We start from the raw sequence: 26,999 nt of genomic DNA on the forward strand, positions 1-26,999 counted from the left end.
TTTGGCGAGAAATTTTAGCATATAAGTAGGTATTTTCTGGTAAGCCATGATTTCACAAAGGTTACGTCAGCACCGACAAAAGTTGTCGTAATCCAATTTGTTTGCCTGTTAAACGGCTAAGCTTATGTGACGAATTCCCTCTTCTCTCTATCTCTCTCTGGCAAATTTTTTTCTCCGGCACAGATCTTTTTCCGATCTTTTTGGCATGCAACGATTTCGTGAAGGTTATCTCAGCACATATAAGAGTTGGTGTGATCCAATTTGTTTCCTTACTAAATAGCTAAGCTTATGTGACGCACCATCCTCTTTCTCATACACGTGTGTGCGCGCACAGACACACATAATATTTGTTTCAAATTCTATTAAAAATGTATGACAATCTAAAAATATGTAGTATTACTTGAAACAATGGTTGTATGGACGCGACTAACTGTTTGATTCAACGATCATGGTGCAAACACCATCTCCACATTTATGCATCTCATCTCTTTTTATATCTACTATGTTCATCTCAATGTGTTTTCACGTTTTTTACAACACATAAATCATTGGTGTAGCCTTGTGTCGGTGGCATGTGATATGTTCACCAAGGATCAAAACAACCCAAACAATTCATCCATAGAAGAATCTCGTAAGCAACTAGAAAGAGTAAGAGTGTGGATTTTTGCCGTGAAACTATTATAAACGGCCAATGGATTAGTAGGACAACATTCGATATGCTAAGCTCCTTATATAGTTTTCTCGAGTCTTGGGTAGAGGAAGAAGGATATATTCATGACTATTGGCAATTTATATTATGGAGGCACCTTTTTATCTTCCTATCAATTATGATTCACCTATATGTATATTCTTTTGGAGATCACCTTCAAGAATCCACATTCTAATACATCTAAACATTTATAGAATCAACAGAGCAAAACATTTTGCATTGAAAGTACTTCCACACCAAATTGGAGATTTCAAATCAAAACATATTTAGTTGAAGGAATGTGGTTATATATAGAATCCCTGCAAACTGGTTTAAAAACCTAAATTTCATAGGATTTGTAGCAAAAGGTAGAGAATGTATTCAGTGCACCCCATATTGCAATGCACCTAGTGCGCCTCAAGGCTAAGAACACATGCTCAAAGTTGTACAAATATATGAAAATAATTGAACTGAGCACATATAAACATGTCATACATTTGCCATGACACTAAATTCAACATTACAAAAAACATGGTGTGAATAGTAGTATCAAATCAAGTTGTTGATCGACCCATTAGCTATTGTGACAAGCCTCTTTCTTTGAGTTGAAATGTTATGACATGGCTCGTGCATATTGTGTCCACATCCTAGAAACAAATAATAATTTAATGACCTCTACGGAGGTGTCTCTAGGTTTTGGTCTGGATTATTTACCATCTCGAAGTTATTGTTTATGAGGTAGAGTGGGCATATTATGGTCTTCAAGAGGTTGAACCTAATTAGATAAAACTCTTTATCCGTTCATATTCAAAATACTACCTCCCCTAGGTTTAATTAATACGCATATTGTGTCCACATCCTAGAAACAAATAATAATTTAATGACCTCTACGGAGGTGTCTCTAGGTTTTTGTCTGGATTATTTACCATCTCGAAGTTATTGTTTATGAGGTAGAGTGGGCATATTATGTTCTTCAAGAGGTTGAACCTAATTAGATAAAACTCTTTATCCGTTCATATTCAAAAGACTACCTCCCCTACGCCCAAACAATGGTGAAGTGTCATGTAGTCGACGTTCACGTAACACCATAAGAGGAAAGACAACATACATCTCATCAAAATATCGAACGAATACCAAATTCACATGATTACTTATAACAAGACTTCTCCCATGTTCCCTGGAGCAAATGTAACTACTCACAAAGCATATTCATGTTCATAATCAGAGGAGTAATAATTATCATTAAGGATCTGAACATATGATCTTCCACCAAATAAACCAACTAGCATCAACTATAAGGAGTAATCAACACTACTAGCAACCCACATGTACCAATCTAAGGTTTTGAGACAAAGATCGGATACAAGAGATGAACTAGGTATTGAGAGGAGATGGTGCTCGTGAAGATGTTGATGGAGATTGACCCCCTCTCGATAAGAGGATCGTTGGTGATGACGATAACAATGATTTCCCCCTCTCGAAGGAAAGTTTCCCCGGCAAAACAGCTCCGCCAAAGCCCTAGATTGCTTCTGCCCAGGTTCCGCCTCGAGACAACAACGCTTCGTCCCGAAAGCTCCTTCTTGATTTTTTCCAGGTCAAAACCCTTCACATAGCAGAAGATGGACACTGGAGGCCTGCTAGGGGGCCTGATAACCCACAAGTATATGGGATCGCAACAGTTTTCGAGGGTAGAGTATTCAACCCAAATTTATTGATTCGACACAAGGGGAGCCAAAAAATATTCTCAAGTATTAGCAGTTGAATTGTCAATTCAACCACACCTGAAAGACTTAATATCTGCAGCAAAGTATTTAGTAGCAAAGTAGTATGGAAGTAACGGTAACGGTGGCAAAAGTAACAGTAGCAGTTTTGTAGTAATTGTAACAGTGGCAACGGAAAAGTAACTATGCAAATATCAATATGTGAAAAGCTCGTAGGCAATGGATCAGTGATGGATAATTATGTCAGATGCGATTCCTCATGAAACAGTTATGACACAGGGTGACATAGAACTAGTTCCAGTTCATTAATGTAATGTAGGCATGTATTCCGAATATAGCTATACGTGCTTAGGGAAAAGAACTTGCATGACATCTTTTGTCCTACCCTCCCGTGGCAGCGGGGTCCCATTGGAAACTAAGGGATATTAAGGCCTTCTTTTCATAGAGTACCGGAACAAAGAATTAACACTTAGTGAATGCATGAACTCCTCAAACTACAGTCATCACCAGGAGTGGTCCCGATTATTGTCACTTCGGGGTTACCGGATCATAACACATAGTAGGTTACTATTGACTTGCAAAATAGGATCAAGAACTCACATATATTCATGAAAACATAATAGTTTCAGATCTGAAATCATGGCACTCGGGCCCTAGTGACAAGCATTAAGCATAGCAAAGTCATAGCAACATCAATCTCAGAGCATAATGGATACTAGGGATCAAACCCTAACAAAACTAACTCGATGACATGATAAATCTCATCCAACCCATCACCGTCCAGCAAGCCTATGATGGAATTACTCATGCAGGGTGGTGCGCATCATGAAATTGGTGATGGAGGATGGTTGATGATGACGACGGTGACGGATTCCCCTCTCTGGAGCCCCGAACGGACTCCAGATCAGCCCTCCCGGGAGAGATTAGGGCTTGGCGGCGGCTTCGTATCGTAAAACGCGATGAATCCTTCTCCCTGATTTTTTTTTCTCCGTCGAATGTGAATATATAGAGTTGGAGTTGAAGTCGGTGGAGTCTCAAGGGACCCACGAGGCAAGGGGCGCGCCCCAGGCGAGTGGGCACGTCCTCCACCCTCGTGGACAGGGTGTGACCCCCCTGGTGTCGGTTCTTTCGCCAGTATTTTTTATTAATTCCAAAAATATTCTCCGTAAAGTTTCAGGTCATTCCGAAAACTTTTATTTCTGCACAAAAATAACACCATGATAATTCTGCTGAAAACAGCGTGAGACCGGGTTAGTTCCATTCAAATCATGCAAGTTAGAGTCCAAACAAGGGCAAAAGTGTTTGGAAAAGTAGATACGTTGAAGATGTATCAACTCCCCCAAGCTTAAACCTTTTCTTGTCCTCAAGCAATTCAGTTGATAAACTAAAAGTGATAAAAGAAAAAACTTTTACAAACTCTGTTTGTTCTTATTGTTGTAAATATGTAAAGCCAGCATTTAGGTTTTCAGCAAAGATTATGAACTAACCATATTAACAATAACACTTAGGTCTCATATTTACTCATATCAATGGCATAATCAACTAGCGAGCAATAATAATAAATCTCGGATGACAACACTTTCTCAAAATAATCATAATATGATATAACAAGATGGTATCTCGCTAGCCCTTTCTGATACCGCAAAACATAAATGCAGAGCACCTCTGAAGATCAAGGACTGACTAAACATTGAAATTCATGGTAAAAGAGATCCGGTCACCGTCATACTCAATGTAAACTAATAGTAATGCATGCAAATGACTGCGGTGCTCTCCAACGAGTGCTTTTTAATAAGGGGATGATGACTAAACATAAAAGTAAATAGATAGGCCATTCTCAGAGAAAAGCAGGGATCTGTAGAGGTGCCAGAGCTCGAGTTTTAAAATAGAGATGAATAATATTTTAAGTGACATACTTTCGTTGTCAACATAACAACCAAGAGATCTCGATATCCTCCATGCTACAGACATTATAGGCGGTTCTCAGAGAGAATGATAAAGTTTATACTCCCCCACCACCAACAAACATCAATCTATGGCTTGTCCGAAACAACGGGTGCCTCCAACTAACAACAACCCTGGGGGAGTTTTGTTTGCAATTATTTTAATTTAAGCATGGGACTGGGCATCCCGGTTACCAACCATTTTCTCGTGAATGAGGAGCGGATTCCACTCCTCGTGAGAATAACCCACCTAGCATGGAAGATATTGACGGCCCTAGTTGATACATGAGCTATTCGAGCATACAAAACAGAATTTTATTTAAAGGTTTAGAGTTTGACACATACAAATTTACTTGGAACGGCAGGTAGATACCGTTTATAGAAAGGTATGGTGGACTCATATGGAATAACTTTGGGGTTTATGGGAGTGGATGCACAAACAATATTCCCACTTAGTACAAGTGAAGGCTAGAAAGAGATTACGAAGCGACCAACCAGAGAGCGACAATAGTCATAAACATGCATTAAAATTAATCAACACTGAGTGTAAGCATGAGTAGGATATAATTCACCATGAACATAAATATCATGAAGGCTATGTTTATTTTGTTTTAACTACATGCGTGAACATGTGCCAAGTCAAGCCACTTGAATCATTCAAAAAAGGATACCACCTTATCATACCACATCACAACCATTTTAATATCATTTTGGCACGCAAGGTAAACCATTATAAACTCCTAGCTAATTAAGCATGGCATGATCAATTATAATCTCTAATTGTCATTGCAAACATGTATCATTCATAATAGGCTGAATCAGGGACGATGAACTAATCATATTTACAAAAACAAGATAGGTCGAGTTCAAACCAGCTTCTCTCATCTCAATCAGTTCATCATATATCGTCATTATTGCCTTTCAATTGCACGACCAAACGGTGTGATAATAATAATAATGCACGTGCATTAGACTAAGCTGGAATCTGCGAGCATTTAATACAAGGGGGAAGACAAGGTAATATGGGCTCTTGGTTAGATCAACAATAATGCATATGAGAGTCACTCAACATTTTCATCACGGTCTTCTCCCGTCGACCCCCAAAGAAAAAGAAATAAAACCATTTACACAAGAAAGCTCCCAACAAGCAAAAGAAAACGAGAAATCTTTTTGGGTTTTATTTTAATTATTACTACTACAAGCATGGAAAGTAAACTAGCTAAAAGCTACAACTATTTTTTTTGTTTTTATTAAGGTTTTTTAAACACACAAGCAGAATGCTGGAAAAGAAAATAAACTAGCATGGATAATACAATAAAAAAGTATGAGCACCAACAACTGGAATGAATGTGTGAACATGAATGTAATGTCGATGAGAAATATGTACTCCCCCAAGCTTAGGCTTTTGGCCTAAGTTGGTCTATGGTCACTAATGGCCTGGTGGATATCTAAAGTTGTAGCTGGGGTCGTACTGAGATGCAGCAGCTACTGCCTGACGAGCTGCAGCTTGGAGGTAGTACGACTCCGGTTTCGCGCTGGTACCGCCTCGACTCAAGACGTGGTTTTCTCGTGTCGGGTTCAGCGGCAGTAGGAGCGGTAGTACCGCTCGTGTGCGGTAGTACCGCGGCTACCACCGCCCCTGGTGCCGCTCAATGGCCCTCCTCCCTGTTCCTTCTCCATGTGCTCGTGGTAGGCGCTGTGCGCGGTCCCAGCGGTAGTACCGCTGTGCCAAGCGGCAGTACCGCCGTGACCTATGGTAGTACCGCTGGCTCCAGCAGTAGTGCCGCTCATACGGCTCTGCCTCGCCCTCTGTTTTGCTCCGCTCTCCGTGTTCTACCATCCGGGCGGTAGTACCGCTCCCCTGGACGGTAGTACCGCTCGTGCGCGGACTGATCACATAACGGTTGGATTCGGGAGCTCTTTTAAAAGGGGGTCTTCTTCCCCATTCAACCTTATCCTTTGAGCTCGTGTTCTTCCCCCATTGTTAACCTTCTTCGAGCTTGCTAACTCTCAATCCCTCCATGGATTCTTGCTAGTTTTTGAGGGAAAAGAGAGAGGAGATCTAGATCCACATTTCCACCAATCAATTTCTCCTCTATGTGAGGGGAACCCCTTGGATGTAGATCTTGGAGTTCTTGGTGTTCTCCTTCTTGTTCTTCCTCTCATTTTCCTCCCTAGCATTAGTTGCTTTGGTGGGATTTGGGAGAGAAGGACTTGGCACTCCGTGTGCCCTTGCCATTGCATTTGGTGCATCGGTTTGAGTTCTTCACGGTGATACGTGGAAGTTACAAGTTGAGAAGCTTATTAGTCTTGGGTGCTTGGTGCCCTTGAGCTTGTTCCTCTTGGGTGCTTGGGCGCCCTAGAAAGTTGGTGGTGTTCGGAGCTCGATCATTGTGGTGTAAAGCTCCGGACAAGCGTCGGGGTCTCCAATTAGGTTGTGGAGATCGCCCCGAGCAATTTGACGGGTTTCGGTGACCGCCCCCAAGGGTTGTCAAAGTGTACGGGTTCGGTGACCGCCCCCAAGGGTTGCCATTTGTATGGGTTCGGTGACAGCCCTCAATGGTTCCTTAGCGGAATCATGGCATCTTGCATTGTGCGAGGGCGTGAGGAGATTACGATGACCCTAGTGGCTTCTTGGGGAGCATTGTGCATCCACACCTCTCCAAACGGAGATTAGCATCCGCAAGGGTGTGAACTTCGGGAAACATCGTCGTCTCCGCGTGCCTCGGTTATCTCTTACCCGAGCCCTTTTCTTATGCACTGTACTTTGTGATAGCCATATTGTTCTTTGTCATATTTCTTGCTATCACATAGTTGTTTATCTTGCTTAGCATAAGTTGTTGGTGCACATAGGTGAGCCTCATTGTTTTAGGTTTTGTGCTTGGAAAATTAACCGCTAAGTTTATTCCGCATTTGTTCAAGCCTAAACCGTAATTATTTTAAAACGCCTATTCACCCCCCTCTAGGCGACATCCACGATCTTTCACCACTGCTATCATTGTTGTTGCACTTGCTACAAAATTACTGCTATCACTGTCACCGTTACTATTGTTGCCGCTACTATTATCAAAACTATCATACTACTTTGCTACTGATAACTTTGTTGCGGATAATTAATCTCCAGGTGTGGTTGAATTGACAACTCAGCAGCTAATACTTACAAATATTCTTTGGCTCCCCTTGTGTCGAATCTATAAATTTGCGTTGAATACTCTATCCTCGAAAACTGTTGCGATCCCCTATACTTGTGGGTTATCAAACCCCATGCTACCTATTTGAACAAAAGATTCAACCTAGTTCCTCCAAGCCTCATAAAACCATTCATCCTCAATGACTGTTGCAAGAAAAGCCATTTGACTTTATCACAAGCCTTTACAAAATCTACTTTGAAAATAGCTCCGTCAAGTTTCTTCGAGTGTTTTTCATACATTGTCTCATGCAGAACCACCAATACCTTTAGGACGTGTCGGTCAGGCATAAAGGCAGCTTGCATAGGTTGGACCACACAATGAGCAATCAATATAAGTCTATTTCGTTGCCACTTTGATAAAAATCTTATAATTAACATTTAATTATAAATTCGGTGTAAATTGCTCAATTCTCATCGCCCCTTCCTTATTGTTAAGTAAGCATAGTCCCAAAATTTAACTTGAACAATTGCGTCTCATCATTAAAAAGATCATGAAACATGGGAAGCAAATCCCCCTAATCACCCCAACATCTATGATAAAATTCTGCGAGGAACTCATTTGGTCCCAGTGCTTTATTATTCTTCATTTGAAGAATTGCATCACACACCGTCTTCTCCGTGAAGGGGGCAGTCAACACCGCATTCTCTCCCGGACATAATTGCAGAATCTCACCCCTTATGTCTTCCTTTAAAGACATAAAATTATATAGGGGGCCTCAAATAATCTCTTAATATAAATTTGTGATGTATGATACCAAGTTCTCTTAACCAACAATGGTCCCTTCATCTTGTTCAAGCATAATAATCTTATTCTTCACATGCTTGCCATTTGCAATCAAATGGAAGAATTGGTATTACTACCCCCTCCCTCACTTTAGCACGTTGTGCCTAGTGAATCTCTTCCTCTCTCAGCAATTTAGCAATCTTCACCCTCAGCCTTGCATTTAGGAGCATATCCTACTAAACCGAGAGGAGCCACCTCCGCTTTAATACCATGATCATCTATAACATGTAGTAGCCTATATCTTTCGACCTATAATTCACCGGGATTCTTAACCCGACCTCGCAGGAATTGTCTAAGTTGTCGGATTTTGAATTGCCATCTATCAATATTTGTATTACCCCCAGCCCCTTCTGCCCATCCCGCATGTACCATCTCTGAAAAACCTTTTCCTCAAACCACGAAAGTTCAAATTAGAAGGTCAATATGTTCCCTAAGTGGTCTGCCTCACCCGAACCCACAAGTAGATGGTTATGACCCGAGAGTCCCCTTTGTAACGCTCGCATTGTAGAGGAAACTTTTGCTCCCAATCCATAGAAGCAAAAACACGGTCTAGCTTCTCATAAATTGGAATTGGAAGATCATTAGCCTATGTATATTTACAACCTGAAAGAGCGATCTTTCTCAAATCAAGATTGTTAATAATAGCATTAAAATGAATGTCCATCTACCATCAAAGTAGTCATTATTGTTTTTATCTTCTCTACTCCCCCGTCTCAGTTTACAGGGCGTGCGCGTAGTTTTAGGTCATTCATTTGACTAACTAAATATGAGTTATATGTCACCAAAAGTATATTATTGGATTCTTAAGCTGATGTAGTTTTTAAACATATATTTTTCATCATATATAATACATATATAGCTAGTTAAATTCTCAACCTAGAATGACGCGCATGACATGTAGACTGAGACGGAGGAAGTACCGATGATGTTGAAGTCACCCCCACGAGAATATGGAGTTTCTCATCCCCAAAATACGTACTAATTTAGATAGGGTTTGTGCATATGTTGCGCCGCACCATACACCGTAGCAAGATCCCAATCAGAGTTGTCAACTTTCGTTTGCACATGAAATTTGAAGCAAAATCACCCACATCTTAATTTCCTCACTTTAATTAATGCCTTATTAACACCAGGTAAAACCCTCGCCGGACCTTCCTTGGGGTAGAAGGCAATACCATATGAAATCTAACCCCCCTAAAATAGTACCAAAAAACTTAAAATTAAAGTTGGGTCTCCCGGTCTTCGAGAAAGCAAGGAATCTAACTTGTGTTCTCTACAAGTTTCCTCTAAAACTCCCAGTTTAGCCAAGTATAGAAGACCTCTGTTATTCAAAAAAGCCCTCTCATTAATCATCGTGAAATTTCTTTTCAAACTCGAACTACGCCGTACCTTGTTAAATATTTTTGCAAGTGCTTACAAAATTTGTTCCCAAACCAAATCTAAACATATATTTGATATGTACAACATAAATATTCTACAAGCATTTTTTTAATTATAGCAAACACAAAATAGGTCAAAGTTTTAAATGTATTTTTTCTTAGGAAAAGTTCAAAATTGCTGGCTTGATCCACATCAAGAACATCTTCTTTTTGGGCGAGTGAGTTGTCGGGGTCCTCTGTCACCACTCGACCACCACCGCCACCGTTGCATACACGTAAATTAATACAACGGTCTTAAAAAAAGTAGGCGCGACAATTTTACACAGAACTGGGCGTGGACGTGTGGTTGGGAAGAACAAACAATGCACGGGCTATATATGCTGCCCGCTTGGCCAGCCTTGCCGTTAGCAGTGACGCCACATCTTAATTTGCACGTGAAATTTGAAGCAAAATCACCCACATCTTAATTTCCTCACTTCAATTAATGCCTTGTTAACACCAGGTAAAACCCTCGCCGGACCTTCCTTGGGGTAGAAGGCAATACCATATGAAATCTAAACCCCCTAAAATAGAACCAAAAAACTTGAAATTAAAGTTGGGTCTCCCAGTCTTCGAGAAGGAAGGAATCTAACTTTTGTTCTCTACAAGTTTCCGCTAAAACCCTCCGTTTAGCCAAGTACTATAGAAGACCTCTGCTATTCATAAAATCCCTCTCATTAATCATCGTGAATTTTTTTTAAACTCCAAACCATGCCGTACCTTGTTAAATATTTTTGCATGGGCTTCCGGAATTCGTTTCCCAAACAAAATCTAAACCTACATTTGACGTGTCCAATATAAATATTCAACAAGCATATTTTCAACTATATACAGCAAACATAAAGAGGTCAAAGTTTTAAATGTATTTTTTCCTAGGAAAAAGTTCAAAATTGCCGGCTTGATCCACAGCAAGAACATTTCCTATTTTGGTGAGCGACTCGTCGGGGTCCTCCGTCACTACTCGACCACCACCACCGTTGCACACACGTAAATTAATACAATGGTCTAAAAAAACATACAGTAGACGCGACAATGTTACGCAGAACTGGGCGTGGGCATGTGGTTGGGAAGAACAAACAATGCACGGGCTATCTATGCTCCCTGCTCGGCCAGCCTTGCCGCTAGCAGCGGGAGCTAGCCTGCGGGCTTGGTGGAGACAGACGCCACGATCCAGCAGCACCTTTGATCCACCTTCTCCAGATTAAGCTCCACTAGTTTTGTTTTATATAATCCTTGGGTGTTCCCCAAACGCCTCAAGTTCGTGCTGTGTCGCCACTTTGTTGAGCAGCGGCGCGGGAATCGCACGGGCCGCCACACGACACGGGCCGACGTGCCGCGATCGAGGCGTGCCGGACCGGCGACAGTGTCCGTCCGTCCAAAGGACGTGCCTCCCTCGCATACCAGAACGGAACGCAACGGCCAATGCGCACGGATCTTTCACCCGACGGAAGATAATGATTCACTAATCAAGTGGAGTACGTGCTAATTAACCTGGTTCTGTTGGAAGTCTGAATATTTGGCCTGGAAACAATGCTGTTAAAACAAAACTAAGAACCTGCGACAAACCTGGGCTGGGCGCCTGAAGTTTGGCACGCACGTCCGCACGTTTGCTTCGCCGCGCCCCCGTCCCGCCAAACCGGAGCACGATCCCTCGAAAGCCATGGCATGGGGCGCCCCGCGCCCGCTCGCTTCCACGTTTCTTTCTCCCGGTCCCGGGAACGACGGCGCCTCACCTCACCTCATCCCACGCCATTTCCGTCGCCCCGCCCAAAACGCGACCGCTGCCGCCAAAAGAAGCGCGCGGCCGTGAAAACAATTTGCCAAACAGAACGTGGTAAATTAAGATCGTGGCGCCCGTGAGCCCGAGGCGCTGGCTGGTTTCGCGGGGCTACGTACGTAGTACTCCTACGTGCGTACGAGGGCGCCGTCGGCCGAACCGGCGCGACAAGCGCGCCGCCATTGGCGACGGGCGTGGCCGGCCTGTTCTTTGCGCGGTCGTTGCGGAATCTATCGACCCATGCAGCGGCGGTCCGCAAGAATCCGAGGAGAAAAGGTTCCCATCCCTCGTACGCCAGCGCATCTGGGCGACCGGACGAATTGTTGCATCTGTATCTGCATGCCACTCTCGGGCTCACTCACTCTCGTCGGCGCACGGCACGCACGTACATTCACGTCTGGACTGGCATGGCATGGCACGGCACGAACGCGACGCACGAACGGGCACTCCGTTACCGGTTTACCACACGCAGTACACCTGGCCGCGGCCCGAGAGGCGAGCCGGACACGAATTCAATGTGGCCGCTGGACAGCGCGGTGACATGAGACGAGTACAAACTCCTGGGGCCCGACGCGGGTCTCGTGACGCACAAGCTTCTTCGTCGCGCACGCCAACGCGGCAGTAATTTAATCACCACCACAAATAAGTATCACCCGAATGGTGGCATTTCGGTGGGGGCACGCTGGTTTCCGCGTGAAACCACTTCCGTGAATGGTCCCTCTTAATAACGCGCTGATCTGCCTATAGATCGCACGTTCGATTCGGTCCGGTGCCTTGGTGTGAACCCCATGCAACTTTCCGCTGTCCATACGATGTTGTTTCGTCGCACACCCAACACTGCAACCAAAATCACGACATTGCGAACGCGACGCCAGACAATTATTGGGTGCCATTTCCAGAGGCAAAAGTCACATGAGTTGAGCTGAGGCTCAGCCAGAAGGGATGACAGACACGACGCGGCGAGGTGAGGTGAAACTGAAACCTCTCCGCCAGACGTTGCGCATGAGGGGGGAGCCGTAAAGCGCAGCGCGAAAAGAGCTGGTTATTTTGGCCAGGTTACCATACTTAACCCGGCCGGTTAGAAACGCGGCCCCGAGGAGGCGCACAAAAAACACGCCGGCGCCACCACCACCGCAAACGCAATGGTAACTTTTTACACTTTTGAACAAATCGCCCGGTAAATTTTGCCCCCCCCCCCCCTACCCTTTCTTTATAAACCACCCGCACATCCGCCCCTTTGACCTCCACATCGGCTCGCCGTCCGTCCTTGACATTCCCCCTCCCCCACCCCGCCGCTTTTCTCCGCCGTCCGTCCGTCCGTCCGGTGAGATAAATACGCTTTGTGAGGAGTGAGAAGCATTAGCGGCAGGAGAGGCAGAGGGAGCCATCACCCGGTACGTGTTGGGCGTAATTATCTCTTCCCCGAGCGGCGATTTCTGGCCTCCGTCCCCCGCCCTCGCGCGCGCCTATAATATTCGGGTAGGGGGTCGTTCCGTCCACGCTTCACGCAGAGGAGTTGGTTCCTTCTTCCTTGGGCGGAAATGGCGGAGGAGCACCACGGCGCCGGCGCCGGCTTCTGGCTGCCGGACGAGTTCCTCGACGACGACTTCTTCTCCGACGAGAAGGCGGCGGCCGCCGCGGCGGCGGCGGCGGCCAGGAGCGACAGCGACGACGAGGACGGGCTCGAAGGGCTCTCGCGCCGCGTGGCCGGCCTCGACTGCGACGCCGGCGACCGCGCCATTCCCAAGGTTGGTTTTCGGTTGCCGGACTCTCGTCTCCTCGTCTCGTCGCTTCTTGGCCTGGTTTGGGTTGGCATCCCTGTTTGTTGTCTTTGGAAGCATCTGATTGGTTGTTGTTTCTATCTGTCTCTGCGTGTCTCGCGCTCCAGGCGGAGGTGATGTCTGGGTCTCCGCAGTCCACGCTCTGCGTGCTGCAGGCCTCCGGGGAGGACAGCCCCACCGGCGGCGCCTCGCAGGTCAGCTCGCCGCCGTCCTCGCCGCTGGAGCAGCGGCCGGCCGACCCATGGGACCTCCTGCACGAGGCCGCCGGGCAGGTGGCCCGCCTCGGCGTGGACAGCATCCCCGTGCCTGTTGTCAACCCTCCTCCCATCCACGGCGCCGGCGTCGCGCCGCCGGCGAGGAAGCCCTCTCCGCCGCTGCTTCCCTCCCCAAAGCCCGTCGGCCCTTACCAGTACCCGCCGAACAACTCGCTCGCACAGCGCCAGGCCCAAGTCGCTCGTGTGAGTTCCTCTGTCTTCTCATGCACCGTGCCGGCCAACTCTTGCGCTTCGTTTCTCGCCGGAGTGATTATTCTCTGACGTTTTGTATGATTTCGGGTTTCAGTTCCATCTCCTGAAGCAGCAGCAGCTGATGAAGCACCAGCGGGAGCAGCAGCTGGCGATGGCGGCGGCCATGGCGTGGGGTTCCGCCGACGTCGGGCCGCTCGGGCTGAACCCCTCGGCCTGGCCGCCGCTGCAGAAGTCCCCGCACCACGCCCCACCGTCCGCGGCCGGCATGCGCGCCGTGTTCCTCACCCCTCCGGGGGCCAAGCGCGAGTGCACCGGCACCGGCGTGTTCATCCCCCGGCAAGCCGGCGCGCCCGCCGAGCCCAAGAAGAAACCAAGTGCGCCCCCTTTCTCGCCCCCACTTCCTTTGCCTGCCCCTGTCATGTCCCCCAAAAGTATTCTTAGCTAAAAATCCTGTGGCTCTGCTCGGCCTCAGGCTGCTCCACGGTCCTCCTCCCGGCGCGCGTCGTGCAGGCGCTCAACCTCAACGTCGAGGACCTCGGCGCCCGCCCGTGCTACCCCGGAGCCTTCGTTCTTGATCACGGTGAGCAATCAATCCCTTCTCATTACGCACGCACTAGCAACGCCAATGATAATCGCATCTTTATTTTGGGTTATGAAGATCCGTCAATGACTGACATTTCGAACTCGTTTCTTTGTGTCCTCACAGACGCGCTGGTGAGCCGGAGCAACGCGATGCAGGCGAGCCAGAAGCGCGAGCACAACGCCAACGCCAATGCCGCCGCCGCGCACTCCCCGCCGCTCGCCGTGGCGTGCGAGGTCAATCTCCCGCCGGAGTGGACGTACTGAGATGCATCGTCCGTCCGTCTCCGTCTCCCCGCGTTTCCATGGATCACTGCCATATTTAAGTATTACTACGTATTACTATCATCATCGATGGTTAGCGCTAGGTAGAAGTTAGCTAGAGGTAGGAGGCGGTGGCGGTAGCATCAGCGTTAGGTGTTCTTTTGTGCGTGCGTGCGTGGGTGCGTGTGGGTGATATATTGGTTATTTTGGGGGACGGTTGGTGCTGGATGGATGGATGGATGGACGCCGACGAGCAAACAACGGAGGAGAAACAAAATCCATGGCATGGCCTCCGTAGGTTGTTGCCGGGAGGAATAATAAGTGTCGTCGTGGATCCGACGAAGGAAGAAGTTTCGGAGCTATGGCGCTGCCTGCCAAGTAGTTCTTCTAGCTGTGTTAAGGTGATGAACTGACGATGATTGGGAAAATATCGTCGGCGGTTCGGAAAGGCGTCGCTGTAAGATATAAGCAAGGAGGAAAGAAATAAGAGCTCCATGTTTCCATTTGTGCTTAAGGCTTGGATTGGATTTGCGTTGTTGCAATTCCACTTCGGTCAGTCATGTGTACGCACGTACCATCATCATCCCTTTTGGCATCGCTCGGTTGCTTCGTGAATAAGGAACCCCCATCTTCTATAATAAGGAAAGATATAGTGCTGTTTTTTGTTCGGTGCTTGGGCTTTTCCTCCTTGTTACATTTCTGTTTTGGAATTATTTTTGCATGTGAAATTGATCGAGTGTCGTAGCTCAGTGATTAATTACACTTGGGAGGGAGTAGGTTCGACAGAGGTGGTGGGTGCACTCCACTTGGGCGCAAAAGTCTAATCATGTGACGTATAGTTGCTTAACAAGGGGGGGTGCTCGGTTCTTTGTTAATTGTATAGCTGATGGTTCCGACTGGAGTTAACGGGCCATCCGCCTCCAAAGAATCTTCTTCCCCGGCCGGGCCGGGCCCCCCGGTATCTTGCATCTTCACGGCTCGTGTCATGGCCTGACGGCGACGCCTGTGCTGTGTCTGGATCCCCGTAATTCCACGCCTCAATTATTTGCGAGACTCCGTTTAAAATCAAGAGGTCGGGGCCGGGACGGACGAACGACCGACCTCTTCTGAATCTTCTTCCATCGTCGGTCCCTGTCCGGCGCTCCGTCCGTGCGTTGGCAGGCGAGTGCAGATTCCGTTACGGCCTCGCATGGCTCCATCCTGTCGTCCCGTTGCGCCCTGCCGTGCCGCTCTGACCCGGTCAAGGCGTCCGGCTTTGTTCTGGGCGCCGTCTCCCGCTTTCTCCACCGGCTCGGCCCGGATCGAAAGTGGCCGCGCCACATGTCGAGGGCACATTTGGGATGCCTTCCGCAGCGAATTGGAGAGGACGGCAATCCGATGCGTATCTCTTTGAAGGGTACTGCCTGCAATGGCACGATCGGACAAAGCGGATTGCCGCGTTCCCAAATGTTTCTTTCCGGAACGCCTTTTCCTGGATTCTTGTCGTACTTCTTGGGGCGACGGATATGTGCTAAAACACTTTCGGAATGTTCGGTCCTAGCAGTAGCTTATTGGTGAGATTCGGGTCTAACTTGTACTGTAACGCAGAAATTAGGCAAAAATCCTCTGGCGATCGAGCTCATTCCACTGCAGGTCGTGCCAAAAAATTTGAGACGATTCGTACGAGTTACTCTCTTCGTTCTGAATTACTTGTCGATCTAAATGTATTTTAGTTCTAGATACATCCATTTCTGCGAACAATAATTTAGAACGGAGGGAGTACTAGCTAGCGACCGCGGGTGTCGAGTCTCATGGGAGACCGAATTCTTCCCAAGTAGGAGTAGTACGGTTTTTTGTATTTTGCTTTCTCGCTCGGAACGGCTCTACTCCACGTACCGTACCTACCATCATTGCTGCTGCTGCTGCTGCTGCTAGGAACCTGGCCGTCCGTCCGGTCCGGTTCGGTGGTCTGCTGTCTGCATCGGTGGAAAGGTGGGTGCGTCCGAGCTGGCGCAGCCGGCGCCCATGTGGCTCTCACGTTGCCGAGACACACCGGCCGGGCGGTGCACCAGTGGCACGGCCCCCGTCGGGTTGATTGGTCTCCGCTCGTTGTCACGCTGGTTGTGCGAGCGTGTCGCCTCTGATTGCTCGCCCGTTCCTTTCCTTTATCAACTCAAAACCACCCACTGGCGTTGCTTAAAAAATGTGTACCGTACCGTATGTTCTACTACCATCATGGCCGTGTGTTGTTGGAATCTACGGAATACGAGGCGAGCCAACGGGGAGGATGGGCGGGCCTGTGGGTGGCAGTACGAGGGAATTCAAAATGCTGTGGCGCGCTTCCTCGCGTGGCCTGCTGGGCTATACTGGAACAGAGATGGAAGATGACCATGGCAGCGGCAGTGGCAGGCCAGTAGCATGTGCCTAGAGATTTGAACTGGCAGGGCCGGGCTTTAATGCGCATTCTCTGACATGTGGAGTGGTCAACCTCCTCGAGCAAATTATGAGTAGTAGATTTTTTAAGCGTGATTTGTTCCTTGCTTATGTCATGCACCCACATGGTTGGAGACGTGGGCGACTCACAAGAGGAGTGCTAATACTTATAATTAGGTGGACTGAAGTGTACGTACGTACGTATGCAAGGCAAATGGAGGCTTGCGGTGACATTTGTTGTACTGTATAATTGTATTGCTGCTGCATGTCAGAGTCACGGTAGTGGTATTAAGTTGAGAGTAGTATAAAATTGGCGCTCCAAGTCAAATGGCAGCAGAGCCACACAAGCACAAAGTGTGCGTTTGAATCCCTGGTCAAATGCTGGCTTCCATTTGTTGGTACGGTACCTGACCCCAAGCTTGTGAATTTTTTGGCGCGGTTGGAATTTCCCTCCAACGGCGCGGCGGCAGGCAGAGACAAGGAGGAAGAGGCGGGGTCCTATCCTATCCTAGGTAGGAGTATCCTTGAACCTGAAGAGGCTGAGGTTTGGCATCCCACTAGTGTTTCACCAGCAGTTTTTTGGCTTGGGCCATTCAAGCTGGTCCTGTACTGGCTCCGAGTGCTTCACCGGACAGGGCTACGGCCTATGAGGGGACCGATGTTTTACAGTAAGCAGCGAAGTACGGCGATCAGAACTCTTTTTATAGTGTACAGAAAGAAATTAATTTTGTGATCCTTGTTACTGTGACTGTTTCTCTCTAGGACCACCAAGTTCTGGCTGTAGGAGTATCGCTTACAGTACCTTAGCTCCTTGTGGGAACAGCTACCGGTCGTTTTCTTCATAGTTTACAGCGGGGTGGGATGAGGGACTGGTCCTTGGAGCATGTACAGCCAGACGTCTCAAACCGGTCATGAAGGCCCGGACGGCTCACCCGGTCAGTGATCGGTCACGAAAATCTAACTCAGACGGGCGCCTCAAACGAGTCTTGAACGTTTGGGCTAACCGGAACACCTCATATCCAGTCAAATATGGTGCGCTAGGGCGCGCCCACCACGTAGGACTGGCTGCAAGGTCCCAGGCGGAAAAGATCGGAAACCCTGCGGTCCGATGGACACCTCCTTTGTTGCCATGGTGTGAACACCGCGTGGCGCCGCTCCGGCTCGCCGCCCAAGGCCAAATCCAACTATTTAAGCCAGCCGGCGTCCCCCAACCCTGGTCCATCCACCTTCTCCCTCTCTACGCCGCCACCCGAGCCCGTCCGCCTCCTCTCTCCCGCTCTCCGCCATCGCCATGGTCCGACGCTATATCATGATGTACGCTATACTGACGCCGGATCGCCGGAGGCAGATCGCGGAGGAGATCCTGGCGAGGCGCGCCTCCCGCATAGCTGTCGGGCTGCCATCGGACTCGCCGGAGCCGAAGGAGGAGGAGGAGGAGGAGCAGCCGGAAGAGGAGGATGAAGAGCAACTGTCGGACCCAAATGAGGAGGCGGAGCAGTCTGCTCTGGGGTTCACCATGGCGGAGGTGGAGTTCGCCGTCACCCAAGCCGCGGAGATGGTGGAGCTGTTGGCAATCGTTGCATGGAAAACAAAAAATTTCTACGCACACGCAATGATCTATCTATGGAGATGCATAACAACGAGGGGGAGAGTGTGTCTACATACCCTCGTAGACCGCAAGCGGAAGCGTTTCACAACGCGGTTGATGTAGTCGAACTTCCTTCGCGATCCAAACGATTGAGTACCAAACGTACAAAACCTCCACGTTCTGCACACGTTCAGCTCAGTGACGTCCCTCGCCTTCTTGATCCAGCAAGACGTCAAGGTAGTAAATGAGTTCCAACAATACGACGACGTGGTGACGGTGTTGGTGATGCGATCTCCGTAGGACTTCGCCTAAGCTCTACGAAAATATGACCGAGGGAGTAAACGATGGACGGGGACGCCGCACACGGCTAAGACAATGTTGTGTGTCTTTGTGTGGCGCCCCCTACCCATGTTTATATAAGTGGGAGGGCAAGGAGGCAGCCCCTAGGGCGCCCCAAGAGACCAGGGCTGCCGCCTTGCCCTGCGCCCCCTTTCCTTGTAAGAAGAAGGGGGAAGGAAAGAGGGGGGAGAGGGAAGGAAGGGGGAGTCCTACTCCACACTTTCCTTTTCCTCCCCTCTTTCCTTCTCCTACTCATAGGGCCGGCCTGTATAAGGGCGCACCAGCCCCTTGTGGGCTGCCTTGCCCTGCGCCCCCTTTTCCAAGAGAAGTTTAGTCAACGGGTCTGTCACATTCAGATCCGTATGTACTTTGTCAATTTCTATGTCTACAATGCTTCGCATGGAGCTACTCTAACTAATTGCTCCCACTTTCAATACGTATCCAGATTGAGACTCAGAGTCATCTGCATCGGTGTAAAAGTTTGCATCGACGTAACTCTTTACGACGAATTCTTTATCACCTCATAACCGAGAAATATTTTCTTAGTCCTCTAAGGATAATTTTAACCGTTGTCTAGTGATCTACTCCTGGATCACTATTGTATCCCCTTGCCAAACTCGTGGCAAGGTGCACAGCAGGTTTGGTACACAACATGACATACTTTATAGAATCTATGGCTGAGGCATGGGGGATGACTTTCATTCTCTCTCTATCTTTTGCCGTGGTCGGGTTTTGAGTCTTACTCAACTTCACACCTTACAATACAGGCTAGAACTCCTTCTTTGACTGATCCATTTTTGAACTTCTTCAAAATCTTGTCAAGGTATGTACTCATTGAAATTCTTATCAAGAGTCTTGATTTATCTCTATAGATCTTGATGCCCAATATGTAAGCAGCTTCACCGAGGTCTTTCATTGAAAAATTCTTATTTGAGTATCCTTTTATGCTATCCAGAAATTCTATATCATTTCCAATCAACAATATGCCATCCACATATAATATCAGAAATGCTACAGAGCTCCCACTCACTTTCTTGTAAATACAGGCTTCATCATAAGTCTGTATAAAACCATATGCTTTGATCACCTCATCAAAGTGTATCTTCCAACTCCGAGATGCTTGCACCAGCCCATACATGGATCGCTGAAGCTTGCACACTTTGTTAGCACCTTCGGTATCGACAAAACCTTCTGGTTGCATCATATACAACTCTTCTTTAAGAAATCCATTAAGGAATGCAGTTTTGACGTCCATTTGTGAGATTTCGTAATCATAAAATGCGGCAATTGCTAACATGATTCGGACAGACTTAAGCATCGCTACGGGTGAGAAAGTCTCATCGTAGTCAACTCCTTGAACTTGTCAAAAACCTTTTGTGACAAGTCGAGCTTTGTAGACAACAACATTACCATCAGCGTCAGTCTTCTTCTTGAAGATCTATTTATTCTCTATGGCTCGCCGATCATTGGGCAAGTCCACCAAAGTCCACACTTTGTTCTCATACATGGATCTTATCTCAAATTTCATGGCCTCAAGCCATTTATCGGAATCTGGGCTCATCATGGCTTCGTCATAGTTCGTAGGTTCGTCATGGTCTAGTAACATGACTTCCAGAACAAGATTACCGTACCACTCTGGTGCAGAACGTGCTCTGTTCGACCTACGAGGTCCAGTAGTAACTTGATCTGAAGTTTCATGATCATCATCATTAGCTTCCTCTCTAGTTGGTGTAGGCACCACAAGAATGGATTTCTCTAATTAGCTACTTTCCAATTCGAGAGAAGGTATAATTACCTTGTTAAGTTCTACTTTCCTCTCACTCACTTCTTTTGAGAAAAACTCCTTCTCTAAAATGTTTCCATTCTTGGCAACAAAGATCTTGCCTTCGGATTTGTGGTAGAAGGTGTACCCAATTGTTTATTTAGGGTATCCTATGAAGACACACTTCTCCGATTTTGGTTCAGGCTTATCAGGCTGAAGCCTTTTGACATAAGTGTCGCAACCCCAAACTTTAATAAACGACAGCTTAGGTTTCTTGCCAAACTACAGTTCATACAGTGTCGTCTCAACGGATTTAGACGGTGCCCTATTTAACGTGAATGCAATTGTCTCTAATGCCTAACCCCAAAACGATAGTGGTAAATCGGTAAGAGACATCATAGATCGCACCATATCTAATAAAGTACGGTTACGATGTTCGAACACACCATTACGCTGTGGTGTTCTAGGTGGCGCTAGTTGTGAAATGATACGTCTCCAACGTATCTATAATTTTTGATTGCTCCATGCTATATTATCTACTGTTTTGGATGTTTATGGGCTTTATTATACACTTTTATATCATTTTCGGGACTAACCTATTAACCCAGAGCCCAGTGCCAGTTTCTGTTTTTACCTTGTTTTAGGGTTTCGAAGAAAAGGAAAATCAAATGGAGTCCAATTGACCTGAAACTTCACGGAACTCATTTTTGGAAGGAAATAAGCCCAGAAGACTCGGAGTGCACGTCGGGGGATCTGCGAGGAGGTCACGAGGCAGGGGGGCGCGCCCTCCACCCTCGTGAGCCCCTCGTGGCCCCCCTGACGTACTTCTTCCGCCTATATATCTCCATATACCCTAAAAACATCCGTGAGCATAATAGATCGGGAGTTCCGCCGCCATAAGCCTCCATAGCCACCGAAAGCCAATCTAGACCCGTTCCGGCACCCTGCGGGAGGGGGCAATCCTTCTCCGGTGGCCATCTTCATCATCCCGGTGCTCTCCATGATGAGGAGGGAGTTGTTCTTCCTCGGGGCTGAGGGTATGTACCAGTAGCTATGTGTTTGATCTCTCTCTCTCTCTCTCTCTCGTGTTCTTGAGGTGATACGATCTTGATGTATCGCGAGCTTTGCTATTATATTTGGATCCTATGATGTTTCTTTCCCCCTCTACTCTCTTGTAATGAATTGAGTTTTCCCTTTGAAGTTATCTTATCGGATTGAGTCTTTAAAGATTTGAGAACATTTGATGTATGTCTTGCCGTGCGTATCTGTGGTGACAATGGGATACCACGTGATTCACTTGATGTATGTTTTGGTGATCAATTTGCGGGTTCCGCCCATGAACCTATGCATAGGGGTTGGCACGCGTTTTCGTCGTGATTCTCCGGTAGAAACTTTGGGGCACTCTATGAGGTTCTATGTGTTGGTTGAATAGATGAATCTGAGATTGTGTGATGCATATCGTATAATCATACCCACAGATACTTGAGGTGACATTGGAGTATCTAGGTGACATTAGGGTTTTGGTTGATTTGTGTCTTAAGGTGTTATTCTAGTATGGACTCTAGGCTGTTTGTGACACTTATAGGAATAGCCCAACGGATTGATTGGAAAGAATAACTTTGAGATGGTTTCGTACGCTACCATAATCTCTTCGTTCGTTCTCCGCTATTAGTGACTTTGGAGTGACTCTTTGTTGCATGTTGAGGGATAGTTATGTGATCCAATTATATTAGTATTGTTGAGGGAACTTACACTAGTGAAAGTATGAACCCTAGGCCTTGTTTCCTAGCATTGCAATACCGTTTACGCTCACTTTTATCATTAGTTACGTTGCTGTTTTTATAATTTCAGATTACAAATACTATTATCTACTATCCATATTGCACCTGTATCACCATCTCTTCGCCGAACTAATGCACCTATACAATTTACCATTGTATTGGGTGTGTTGGGGACACAAGAGACTCTTTGTTATTTGCTTGCAGGGTTGCTTAAGAGAGGCCATCTACATCCTACGCCTCCTACGGATTGATAAACCTTAGGTCATCCACTTGAGGGAAATTTGCTACTGTCCTACAAAGCTCTGCACTTGGAGGGCCAACAACGTCTACAAGAAGAAGGTTGTGTAGTAGACATCAAGCTCTTTTCTGGCACCGTTGCCGGGGAGGTTAGCGCTTGAAGGTATATCTTTAGATCTTGCAATCGAGTCTTTTAATTTCTTGTTTTATCACTAGTTTAGTTTATAAAAGAAACTTACAAAAAATGGAATTAAGGTTACCTCATATGCTTCATCTTTTTAATGTCTTTCGTGAGAATAAGGATTCCGATAATTGTGCTCAAGTGCTAGAGGAAGAATGCATTAGAATGTTTGGCATTAAATATTTGAATGATGACCATGATTGCAATGTTCTTAGTATGAATTCCTTGAATATCCATGATGCTAATGATATGCAAAGCCACAAGCTTGGGGAAGCTATGTTTGATGAAGATGATATTTTTTGTCCCCCAAGTTTTGATGAGCAAATTTATTATGATGAAAGCATGCCTCCTATTTATGATGATTATTGTGATGACACGTATGCTTTAAAGAATAATGATAACCATGAAACTTGTCATCTTGATCTTAATTTTCAATCACATGATAGTTATTTTGTTTTGTTTGCTTCCACTATTATTCATGAGAAGAATTTTGCTTGTGTGGAGAGTAGTAAAATTTCTATGCTTATGCATCATGAAAACAATGCTTTAGGTTCTGGTTATATTGTTGAATTCATTCATGACGCTACTGAAAATTATTATGTGGGAGGAACATATGCTTGTAGGAATTGCAATAATATCAAGTTTCCTCTCTATGTGCTTAAAATCTTGAAGTTATGCTTGTTTTGCTTTCCTATGCTAGTTGATTATTGTTCTCATAAATTGTTTGCTCACAAAATCCCTATGCATAGGAAGTGTGTTAGACTTAAATGTGCTAGTCATATTCTTCATGATGCTCTCTTTATGTTTCAATTCTTATCTTTTATGTGAGCATCATTGAAATCATCATGCCTAGCTAGGGGCATTAAACGATAGCGCTTGTTGGGAGGCAACCCAATTTTATTTTAGTTCATTGCTTTTTGTTCCTGTTTAGTAATAAATAATTTATTTAGCCTCTGTTATGATTGAGTTTTTATATTTTAATTAGTATTTGTGCCAAGTAGAACCGTTGGGAAGACTTGGGGAAAGTCTTGTTGATCTTGCTGTAAAAAAACAGAAACTTTAGCGCGCACGAGAATTGATGCCATTTTTATTTAGAAAGTGATATTTAGTTAATTATTTTTGCGGATTATTAATATATAAATTCCTCAGGTCCAGCAATTTATTTGAGAATTTTATGAGTTCCATAAGTATACGTTTGATTCAGATTACTACAGACTGTTCTGTTTTTGACAGATTCTGTTTTCATTATGTTGTTTACTTATTTTGATGAATCAATGGCTAGTAAAATAGTTTATAAACCATAGATAAGTTGGAATACAGTAGGTTTAACACCAATATAAATAAATAATGAGTTCTTTACAGTACCTTGAAGTGGTGATTTATTTTCTTATACTAACGGAGCTTACGAGTTTTCTGTTAAGTTTTCTGTTGTGAAGTTTTCAAGTTTTGGGTAAGAATTCGATGGACTATGGAATAAGGAGTGGCAAGAGCCTAAGATTGGGGATGCCCAAGGCACCTCAAGGTAATATTCAAGGATAGCCAAGATCCTAAGCTTGGGGATGCCCCGGAAGGCATCCCCTCTTTCGTCTTCGTTCATCGGTAACTTTACTTGGAGCTATATTTTTATTCGCCACATGATATGTGTTTTGCTTGGAGTGTCAATTTATTTTGTTATGATTTTCTTGCTGTTATTTAGAACAATGTTTTGCATCTTTTATTTTAATAAAAGTGGCATTGATAGTCTTTACTATGCCTATTTTAGAAGTCCACATGTTGCTGTTTGAAAACAGAAAGTTTACCGCTGTTGCAATAATTCCCTAGAAAATTCAGAATGTGAGAAAATGTTGAAACCTTTTTCATATTAAGCTCTGATAAATTTACTACAGTGGGAATTTTCTTTCATAATTTTTGGAGCTAGGGAAATATGGATGTTGCAGCATTCTTTACAGACTATCCTGTTTAGGCAGATTGCTGTTATGTTTGCATTGTTTGCATATGTTTGCTTCTTTAATGATTCTATTTGAGGATAGGGCTATTAAATATGCAGAGGCATTTAGTATGCAATGTTGAATAATAATTTTAGTGATTTGCTACAGTAGAGTATGATAAGATTTTGGCAATGGTTTATACTAACTTATCTCACGAGTCCTTGTTGAGTTTTGTGTGGATGAAGCTTTTGATATTTAGGGAGACCTTGATATGAGAGGAATTAAGGAGACACAAAAGCTCAAGCTTGGGGATGCCCAAGGCACCCCAAGATAATATTTCAAGAAGTCTCAAGCATCTAAGCTTGCGGATGCCCCGGTTGGCATCCCACCTTTCTTCTTCAACAATTATCGGTTAGTTTCGGTTGATCCTAAGTTTTTACTTCTTCACATGATGTTTGCTATTCTTAGATGTCATTTTATTTTGATTTGCTTGTTGTTTGAATAGAATACCAAGATCTGAAATTATTAAATGTTAGAGAGTCTTCACATAGTTGCATAATTATTCGACTACTCATTGATCTTCACTTATATCTTTCGGAGTAGTTTGTTGTTGCTCTAGTGCTTCACTTATATCTTTTAGAGCACGGTGGTGGATTTGTTTTATAGAAACTATTGATATCTCATGCTTCACTTATATTATTTTGAGAGTCTTAATTAGCATGGTAATTTGCTTAAAATCCTAATATGCTAAGGTATACAAGATTAGAAAAACTTTCATATAGAGTATTGAATACTAAGAGAAGTTTGATGTTTGATGATTGTTTTGAGATATGTAGGTAATAATATCAAAGTCGTGCTAGTTGAGTAGTTGTGAAATTGAGAAATGCTTGTGCTGAAGTTTGCAAGTCCCGTAGCATGCACGTATGGTAAATGTTGTGTAACAAATTTAAAACATGAGGTGTTATTTGATTGTCCTCCTTATGAGTGGCGGTTGGGGACGAGCGATGGTCTTTTCCTACCAATCTATCCCCCTAGGAGCATGCGCGTAGTGCCGAGGTTTTGATGACTTGTAGATTTTTGCAATAAGTATGCGAGTTCTTTATGACTAATGTTGAGTCCATGGATTATACACACTCTCACCCTTCCATCCTTGCTAGCCTCTTCGGTACCATGCATTGCCCTTTCTCACATTGAGAGTTGGCGCAAACTTCGCCGGTGCATCCAAACCCCGTGATATGATACGCTCTGTCACACATAAACCTCCTTATATCTTCCTCAAAATAGCCACCATACCTACCTATTATGGCATTTCCATAGCCATTCCGAGATATATTGCCATGCAACTTTCCATCATTCCGTTCATCATGACACATTCATCATTGTCATATTGCTTAGCATGATCATGTAGTTGACATAGTATTTGTGGCAAAGCCACCGTTCATAATTCTTTCATACATGTCACTCTTGGTTCATTGCATATCCCGGTACACCACCGGAGGCATTCATATAGAGTCATCTTTGCTCTAGTATCGAGTTGTAATCATTGAGTTGTAAATAAATAGAAGTGTGATGATCATCATTATTAGAGCATTGTCCCAAGTGAGGAATAAAAGAAAGGCCATAAAAAAGGAGAGCAGGCCCCCCAAAAAAGAAAGTCCATAAAAAAGAGAAGGCCCAAAAAATGAGAGAAAAAGAGAGAAGGGACAATGCTACTATCCTTTTACCACACTTGTGCTTCAAAGCAGCACCATAATCTTCATGATAGAGAGTCTCTCATGTTATCACTTTCATATACTAGTGGGAATTTTTCATTATAGAACTTGGCTTGTATATTCCAACAATGGGCCTCCTCAAGTGCCCTAGGTCTTCGTGAGCAAGCAAGTTGGATGCACACCAACTAGTTTCTTTTGTTGAGCTTTCATACATTTATAGCTCTAGTGCATCTGTTGCATGGCAATCCCTACTCCTTGCATTAACATCAATCGGCGGGCATCTCCATAGCCCATTGATTAGCCTCGTTGATTTGGGACTTTCTCCTTTTTTGTCTTCTCCACATAACCCCCTCATTATTCTATTCCACCCATAGTGCTATATCCATGGCTCGCGCTCATGTATTGCGTGAAAGTTTATAGGTTTGAGATTACTAAAGTATGAAACAA

General features: G+C 45.3%; 1 protein-coding gene across 1 annotated transcript; it reads left to right on the top strand.

Moving 5' to 3' along the window:
- The first annotated feature begins 12,782 nt into the window (after window positions 1-12,782).
- Window positions 12,783-15,280, top strand: LOC125545292 (uncharacterized). The gene is made up of 5 exons (XM_048709190.2): window positions 12,783-13,269; window positions 13,410-13,760; window positions 13,864-14,143; window positions 14,242-14,349; window positions 14,476-15,280. The coding sequence occupies exons 1-5, from the start codon at window positions 13,063-13,065 to the stop codon at window positions 14,613-14,615; spliced, it is 1,086 nt and encodes a 361-aa protein (XP_048565147.1). The 5' UTR covers window positions 12,783-13,062; the 3' UTR covers window positions 14,616-15,280.
- Window positions 15,281-26,999: the final 11,719 nt, after the last annotated feature.

The sequence above is a fragment of the Triticum urartu genome, chromosome 3A, assembly GCF_056163025.1.
Source record: "Triticum urartu cultivar PI428250 chromosome 3A, HENAU_Tu73, whole genome shotgun sequence".
Classification (NCBI taxonomy): Eukaryota; Viridiplantae; Streptophyta; class Magnoliopsida; order Poales; family Poaceae; genus Triticum; species Triticum urartu.

What these genes read in the sequence shown, in the direction of transcription:
- LOC125545292 (XM_048709190.2), top strand. Translation starts at nt 13,063, where the DNA reads ATGGCGGAGGAGCACCACGGCGCCGGCGCCGGCTTCTGGCTGCCGGAC. An exon ending in CGAGCCCAAGAAGAAACCAA is followed by an intron (nt 14,144 to 14,241) that starts GTGCGCCCCCTT and finishes GCTCGGCCTCAG; the next exon opens with GCTGCTCCACGGTCCTCCTC. An exon ending in AGCCTTCGTTCTTGATCACG is followed by an intron (nt 14,350 to 14,475) that starts GTGAGCAATCAA and finishes GTGTCCTCACAG; the next exon opens with ACGCGCTGGTGAGCCGGAGC.